Source organism: Buceros rhinoceros, unplaced genomic scaffold (assembly GCF_000710305.1).
Source record: "Buceros rhinoceros silvestris isolate BGI_N320 unplaced genomic scaffold, ASM71030v1 scaffold5783, whole genome shotgun sequence".
Classification (NCBI taxonomy): domain Eukaryota; kingdom Metazoa; phylum Chordata; class Aves; order Bucerotiformes; family Bucerotidae; genus Buceros; species Buceros rhinoceros.
The window spans coordinates 492-9299 of NW_010401691.1; the positions used below are offsets into that span (position 1 = coordinate 492).

General features: G+C 40.8%; 1 protein-coding gene across 1 annotated transcript; it reads left to right on the forward strand.

Annotated features, from left to right (window-relative positions):
* Positions 1-1474: 1474 nt before the first annotated feature.
* LOC104490107 (prostaglandin E2 receptor EP4 subtype-like) lies at positions 1475-2068 on the forward strand (the record flags this gene model as incomplete). The annotated part of the gene is made up of 1 exon (XM_010132352.1): positions 1475-2068. A coding segment is annotated over one exon (594 nt), but the record flags the coding sequence as incomplete, so codon positions are not given.
* Positions 2069-8808: the final 6740 nt, after the last annotated feature.

Genomic DNA, 8808 nt, shown 5'->3' on the forward strand with positions numbered 1-8808 from the left:
GGACAGTCGGTTTGACTGTAGGCAATAGGACTTCCACAGAGGAACTCTGCATTAGTTTAAACATTCTTCATCATTGACAGCTTTGGAGCATATTCAGTCTCTGAATTCTGACAAGCCAAATGCCACCACATTGAAGAAATTTTCCTGCAGCAGCACAAACAGAATTGTGACATTTTTCACCAGGCATGGACAGCTTCACATGCATAACTTCTCTTAAAAATGACTTAAGAGGACTGCTCTAGTTTGGCTCATTTATTTAAATGCTTGTCTGCCTCCTCATCTCTAACAAACATCCTAGCTAGGCAAGCCTTGATTCATTTCAGGAGTCAAGGATGAGATTTTAAATAATTTTGCTACTCGATTTCTACTTTATCAGACAGATAGGATAATTAAGAGATTTATTTTGACTTGCCTTAAGGAATCTGAAGAAAACATCTTCCACTATCCGGTCTTTTCAGTGGCTTTCCTAGGCCTTCATATAATTGAACACCACGTAAATCTTACTGAATGGAGAACAGCTATTTGAGACTCACCAGCACAACAGACTCGTATGATGCCATCCTCCTTAGTGACACTGGCAAGGCAAAAACTGATACCAAAGAACTGGACTGTGCCTTTCAGCAGCATTTACAAATGTGGCTTTTAAACCAGAAGGGGGACTAGGTTACAGATTGGTTTTTTTCTTTTTTTTTTTATTCAAAAGAAGAAGCTGAAGAAGACTTTTCTGTGTAGAAGACAGGATCCTTTAGTCTTAAATTTTGTCCATGATGAACCAGAATTGCTAATAGTAACTTCATGCAGCATCTTCAACATCTTAAATTCTTGACCACTTCATCAGTATTTTTATGCCTTTGTCAGTAGACCCAAAATGCTGGCTCATGTAGGCAAGCAGAGCACTCCACGCCAGCGCTGTAATCATGTCATCATCTTGACCTATTAAAAATCTCCCAGCTACGGGTATGCAAGCAATTCCAGTAAGGACAGGTGTCAGCAAAATGCATTTCTAAACTTGGGAACCAACGGCTGTGGCCTCGTTTCCCGAGTCTAGCACACTTGGATTATAATCTGTGTTTCGGTTTGTTTCTAATCACACAGTTACTAGACCTTTGCTAGAGGAACTGATTGTCCAGGTCTCCTCAGTCAGGTACCTCTTTGCAGGTAGCGTTAAGACTTGAAGTATACTAAGGAAACAGGATACAGATACATCAGCCACAAGTTGAAGGTTCAAGGATTAATTATTAGCGGAAGGGAGAGAAAGAGCCATTTATTTCCTGCCTGTAACAAGGGCAATTTACAGAGGATTAATCTGACTTTTTTTGCTATTTCCAAAAAACCTGAGTTGCCGGGCTTTGCCAGCCTTGCCTCTTGTCACAGCTTGCAGTAGCAAATCTAGATCTCTGCCTTAAAATGTAACTTTGATTTCCTGAAGTAATTGTATATTTGTGTCTTTCTCTTCCCCCATCTCCTTGGTTAGGTCCGTGTCTTCGTGAACCAGCTGTACCAGCCGGAATCGGTGAGGGACATAAGGCAAAACCCTGACCTGCAAGCCATCCGCATTGCCTCCGTCAACCCCATTTTGGACCCATGGGTCTACATACTCCTCCGAAAGACTGTGCTCAGCAAAGCCATTGAGAAGATCAAATGCCTCTTCTGCCGCATTGGAGGAGCTCGGAGGCAGCACTCGGGGGGCAATTTCAACTGTGTGGATGGTCGCAGGACCTCCTCTGCTATGTCCAGTCAGTCGCCCTCCTTCATCTCCCGTGAGCTGCGGGAGATCAGCAGCACTTCACAAACGCTGCTCTACCCTCTGGAGTTAAGCGAAAGCAGTGTCGGGGGTCGCGTGCTGCTTCCAGGCCCCAGTGCCAGCTTGGCTCAGTCTGACACCACATCAGTAAGGACACTGCGTAGCTCGGAGACCTCAGACTCTTCACAGGGACCAGACTCCGAGAGCCTCTTCCTGGTGAATGAAACCAGGTCTGGTGGCAGGGCCAGCTCTACATCCAAGGGCAGCCCTCTCCAGGTCACCTTCCCCACAGAGGCACTGAATTTATCAGAAAAGTGTATATAGATAGCCGTGACAGGCATCAACCCTGGGGATACTTCCTGATACATTGGAAAAAACTGGTGCAATAGATAGGTGTTCTGCCTTTTCAAGGGGAGAGGGGTTCAACTGTGCTCCAAAGGGCTATTTTTCTCTTGCCACGTGATGGGTACATTTCTTTTAGACTACTGAGGATTGTGTGGAACAGACAGTGCACTTGGGCCCTGCCTTCCGAACTACTACAAGGCAGGTCTAATGGGACTGGAAACGTGAACTGCCTTGTCTTGTTCTGGGACACACGAAAACTACTGGGTCTCTGGAAATAGAAAGACCCCATCACTTTCTTCTTTTCCCTTTCCAAATCTGGTAAAACTGTGTTTTCTCTCCCTGTGGTTGCTCAGCTATCAAGAGTTCAAGCTTCTGGTCCTACAGCTGAATGTGAGGCAGCTGCTAGGAACAGCCACTCTGAGAGCCGCCTGGGGTAGAATTTTAAAGTGTCTCACTAAAGCATGAAAATGTGAATTTTTACTGTTGTATATATATCGGGATTGAAAATATTTAAAAGTCTATTCTTCTCTATGAGAAGGTTTTTTTATTAATACAAGATATATAGAAAAGATTGCCAGCCTTCTCTTCCCCCAGTATTTCCTGCTGTTAAGACATTTGTTGTTTAAATTTGTTGTCCATGCTGGATTCTCAGCTGATGAAGTGATTCTGTAGCTGAGAATACATAAGCACTTTCTGAGTGAAATGGGAATATGCATGCTATTAAGAGAGAAAAAGAAACCATGTCCTTTCAGTTAAGAATATTCCTTTTCAGTATATGTACATATTAAAAAGCCAGATTTTATTTATGTGCTGAGAATGTTTCTCCGTATAACACGTCTGCGCCTCTCCGAGTACTTTGTCCCACAGTCCGCACACACTTAGGCACACACTTAACATCGCCCATCAGAGTAGTCCCTCTGCTGCCAGGGAGACTCCTCACGTGTAAAGTTAAGGACGTATAGAAGAGCTTTCAGTATCAGGGCCTAAAATTTTCAACCCCTGGTTAATAGTCTTAATACTCACTTTAGTTAAAGCATCACTGATGTAATAAAGGTATTTTTTTCATAACATTTATCATTTACTTTAAATAGTAAATAGAATTTTATGACTGTGTAATCTGATACTCCAAATAAATGTACAATACCATGGAAGCAGAATCTTCATTTAGAAGTATAGGTTATATAGAACCATATCCTGTCTCAAACCCCTTGAAAATAATTTGTTCTCAGAGTTTTAATGGCAAACACATCACCAAAAACCAGCTGTTAACCACTGACAAAACAGAATTTTGTGTATTATGTTGTAAGGTTTAGATCTTGTTCCAGAAATACTGTTTATCAAAATAATTCTATACAGATGTTTGGAGGATGTTTTGTCAAATATTACGCATGTTATGCTGCTTAAAGTGTTTTCATGTGAATGCTTTATTGTAATGAAAACCTTGAGCCTTATGTTGAGATGTTTAAACAGTTGTACTGACCAAAGTAATTTTGGAAATCACAATTAAATGGAAATGTTCTGCTTGATCTCAGCTGTTTGTATGAGTCTGCCGTTCAGTGCCAACTCCTCACCTTAAAAAGCCTCCTATTTTGGAACGCTTTGCCTTCAGCTACTGTCAAAACATGCTTAGTCCTGTAAGTTTGCAGAACATACACCACACCAAAATTCCACAGCACGGCCACCATCAGCAAGAGGCAGCCATCTTCAAAAATGTCCCCAGGAACACTGACATAGAGCCATGAAGATTCTTTATAAACACAAACAAAAAATCGAAGACGTTTTCCTTTAACAGGGAGGCAGTTGAGCTTGTTTGCCTTGATAATGTAAAAATGTAACTTCCCTTTCTTCACAAATATTTACAACAGAAGCCACTTTGCCTCCTGTTAAGCTGGAGAACAGTATTGCTCAAGTTCCTACTCCAACTACAGATAGGGATCTGCCAGAATTCTTTGCAATTAAACCACTTAACTACTGTATGTTGCTTACTAGTGACCAACAAATAGAATACTCTCATTGTACTTCCCAAGACAGGAAATAGGAGCTGGCAGAGCAGGAAGGAGGAACTGCCACCTGCAGGTACACCACCTGTACCAATACTGGACCACACCTTCGCAGCTGGCCTGAAGCAGCACACCAATGTTAGTGGAACTGCATGCAATGACAGAAATAAACATCAACAGTGTATAATCAGTATTTAAATAAGCAAGGGCTTATTTTTAACTGGTTTTTATTTTATTATTAATATTATTTTAGTATTATTATTACTCATCATTACTGATGAGAAATACACGTGGTCTGGAAGATCTTTAAGAAGACCTTAAGTAGGTGACCTCCTAGCTTCCCTTAGCAAACACGTATCGTAAGCCTGAGGTGCTCCTCTGCCAATGGCATTGCTGGTGTCAGTAGTGGACTGGACTCGCAGCACGCATCATCAACACTACCTCCTCAGTAATGAACTCCAGGATTCCCAATCAACCCACTGATTACAGTGTCTCCTGAGCAATACGGGAATTGCCTGCCGTAACTCAATGGCAGTGTACAAAGGTAAAATGGGAGCACCTCTACTGCCTAGTTGCAAACACAGATGGACGCTCAGAAGCAGCCTGGTTAAAAGGACTGGGCAAGCGTACCTTTTTTTTTTCCTCCAGAGTGACAGACTATTATATCTCCCTCCTGTCCAACAGTCCAGCTCAGGTTTGGCACCATCTTCCATGCTGACTACTCTTTATTGAATTACCTTCCTCAGCCTGCCTGTGCATGACAAGTCTTGTAAAATAAAGCTACACATTTACAGAGATTAATTTGCCTCATGAAAGTTAAAAGGCTATTTTCCTGCTATGTATTATGCCCACATGTTCAAAAGGGCTTCCCTTTTCAGATGTAACAGCTCCTTTCCGCTCCCAGTCCCCAGAGACCCATATACCCATGAAACAGCCTTTCTTTCACATCTGCATCCACCTTCTCCAGTCCTCTGTGTTCACAGAAAACACCATTCAAAAATTTCTCATTCCAAAACTGTATCTCCCTGACTCCATCTTGCTAGCCCTGCGCCTGGCAGTCCGGCTCCCTCACCTCCACCGGTGTGTCCTGCCCACGCATCCCAGACCACTGCTTCACAGAACCCCTTCCATCCAGAGGTCCTGCTTGACCTCTCACCCCCATACCATGATCCGAACCCCAGCTCTAACTCAGTTCAAGCCCCTGTCTTGCAGCATGGCTTGGAGGTTCTACCCACCACAGGCAGGATGACAGCCACTATCTGTACGACACACTGGTTTCCATGAAATTTTGTAGACTAATCTGAATCACTGATCAATAATATAAGTTAGCATTACAACTGGGCCCAGGGGTTTTCCTGACAGAGGGCCCAGACTGTAAGGGTGAGCTGTAGGATCCTGTTTTAAATCAAGCTTATATATTTCTGCTGTCTGCAATGCAAGTGCTGCCTAAACCAAACTCGCACTATAGGCTCAGTGCCCAAGCACCAACAAAATCAGTGTAACCCACTATCTTCAAACGGTACCAGCCATCATCCTAACGAAGGAGATTTCTACAAAGTTTTTAGGACTGATCCAAGAGACAACGGCCACCTATTCTAGTTCAGGCAGATTTACTGTTAGAGCTACTGAATACCACCAGACTCTTCCACTGCTAGGCCTTGTTTTAGACCTGCCAGACTGGAACCAAGTGCAGTCTAAATCACCTGCTTTCTGAAACCAGTCAGTCAATTCATTCCCCACCTTTAATTCTTCCCCTTGATCATTTACCCTCTACAACCCTTAGAGCTCCTAGAGTTGCAGCTCTTAGAAAATCAGCCCTCAAAACCAGGCCAGCACATTTGGCAGAATCCAGCAATCATCCATGCTCATAAGCTCCTCCTGCTTCTAAATCAGCACTCTCTGCAGATATCGCAGGCCAAGGACTCCAGTCCATCCAAGAACATGATGTTAACACGATACCGACCTACGATAAACATGTGGTGTCTGTAACCTGCCTATAAACCAAGCCCGCATTTCTTCTGCTTTCCCATGCCCCAGTCCTAATTATGCTTATTATAGTTCTATAGCTATTCTGTCACCTCCAAATAAATTAAAAGAGCACCTGCCCTCAGCACTGGCTTTTACCCCCTTCCTCTTGGTATTAGTTTTACCTTAAAAAACTACATTTTTACCTTAAAAACTACCTTTACCTTGTAAAACTTACCTTTACTGTCAGAAAGCATTTACTCTCTCTCAGTATAATGTTTTTAAGTTTTTCTAAAAGTTCTTAATTCAACCTGCAAGAGTGGAATTCATCCGTCCTGTTTCAGCACTTGAAGTTAACTGCTAGTCAGACACCTCTAGCTTCTTTTGTAGTCAACGGAAATAATAAGGCAACTTGGGAGGCTGATCCAACTCTTCAGATACTTATCTAACACAAGGCATACGGATGGCCCTCTGAGGCTGTGTACTTCTTTCCACTGCATATAAAGGGTTTCAAAGGGAAAAGAAACATATTTAAGTTTTATTTGTTTATTTGTAGGTTTTAAATTAGGCAAAATTAATCCACCTAACCTACTACTGTTGTTATTACCTTTTTAACAATGATGCAACACTTCAGCATTTTAATAAATGATTCATATGGAAGGCAAACATTTGGAATCCACTCCAGCTGCTGCCAGTAGTGATGATGAAGAACATACAAACAAATAAAAAATATAAACAAATTCCTGGTGGTAGAGTGGGAGCGTGCTTCACAGATACTCTATTTTTTTATAACCAAGGCTTTGTCCTTTGGGTCCCTCTCATTTGGATACCCTTGAGAGGTATAAAAGCACAGAGTACTACCTTTTACTAAACATTTTTCCTGAGATGTCTGGTTGTTTTGGTTTGGTTTGGTTTTGTTGTGGTTTGGTTTGTTGTTTTTTTTTTTTTTTTTTTTTTTTTTTTTTTTTTTAAACATATGTTCAGCAGAAAGCCAAATGATTAAATGAGTAACATTCTAAAATGGTCAACAGTAATCCTTATTCTTGTACCAAAAGAATAAAGAGACATCACTAAGCAGCAGAGAAGTCAGTATTTTACTTGAACAGATCCAAAAAATCCCATACATGCAAAACATAGCATGCTGTACAAAAAACAGTGTTGAACTCATCAATTTTTGAACGTCTTCCCAGTTGAGGAAATACAGCATCACAAGAACTTTTCTGCTCTACAGTGCTCTACAAAACTCTTCAGTCCTGACAATACCTAGAATTCATAACCTAATCTAATCAGAAGGAAAGCACATTTCGTACAGAAGATGGAACAACCACCCCCTGAACTTGGCAAGGCCGTTCTGCCTGATGGTGGGGATGCACACCCACCCCTCCATTAGCTGGCCCAGCAGCGCTGAAGTCAATAGGAATTTTGTGAATCATTTCAGTGGAAACAGATTCTGTGATAACGTGGACCACTGAAAGGAAGGAGGCAGTCCTTCCTGCATGAGTAAACATACAACACTGACGCAAGTGTAGAGCGCAAAGAAAGAAAAAGACGTGTTTGATTATAGCTGAACTCCTTCAAAATGAAAACATACCTTACAGCTTCTAGCACATTTCCTTTTCCAGCCAGAGAATGTCTCTTCTTTGAAGAAATCTGTCCAAATCCTTCTCACACTAACATTTCCTATCGCTGAATAGATTGTATTATTTAACTTGTTAGGAAAAAAAAGATTACAAAATTTTTCAACTGAGAAAATTTAAACCATCTATCAAATCATATCTTAATCAAATGCATATTCAGTAAAGCATTTAAAATTTATTTCTAAACTGAATGAACAAATAAGAAGATAACATGGTGATGTTTTACTTTTCTTCATATATTTTTGTTCCTGTAATCATAATTATTTTGATTACTCGGGAGATGCTAAAACGTGTAAGTTTTTCTTGCAAGTGTGCAAGCACAGATCTAAAAATTCACGTATACACAAAAATATATTCAGGAAGAATCTTGCAAAAATTAATGAAAATGTAGTAAGTACAACATGGCAATTAAGTTTTTGAAACAGATAATTGCTGTAAAGATTGCAAGTGGCTTCTAAAGATATCAAACTGAAAGTACAATCTGAGATAATTCTTCTGTACTACACTTTCTATTGCAAAAATCACTATGCTTCTTGAGCAATATTATTTCCTTTTAAAATGTGTTAATTTTGAAAGTAGAAATCAGATATGAAAAATGAAAAAGATGACTGATTTCAAAAGGCTTCACTTGTATACAAAACTATTGTTCAAATGTTTTTATCACACAAAATGTTATCAAAATCAAGTAGAAATGACGTGTTCCTAATCCTGAATTCCCCAGGAATTCCTCAGTTGATCCTTTTTTCCAGTGCAGTTCGGAGGTCACCCTCTACACCATGTCTCCGAGACAACGGAAAGAACAGTCCCAGCACAGAGCACATCAAAGGAACAGCCTGACTTTGTTTTTCTGAGCTGCCCATGTGAGGAACCAACAGCCAGTTTCCCCTAATGAACAATGTACGTTAAACACATCTCCTGTGTTATGCCTCTAAGTGAACACACTGAGAATACCTACCACCATATCCACCTCATCCAAAGAGGATAAAAAGGAAGACTCAGGCAATGTTGTCCTGAAAAACTGATTAATTAAGAACATATTTTAAATAGCAGGTCATAAGAATCAGGAAGAACAAATTTACTCCCTTTATCAGATTAGCCTCACTAGTAAAGAAAAAAC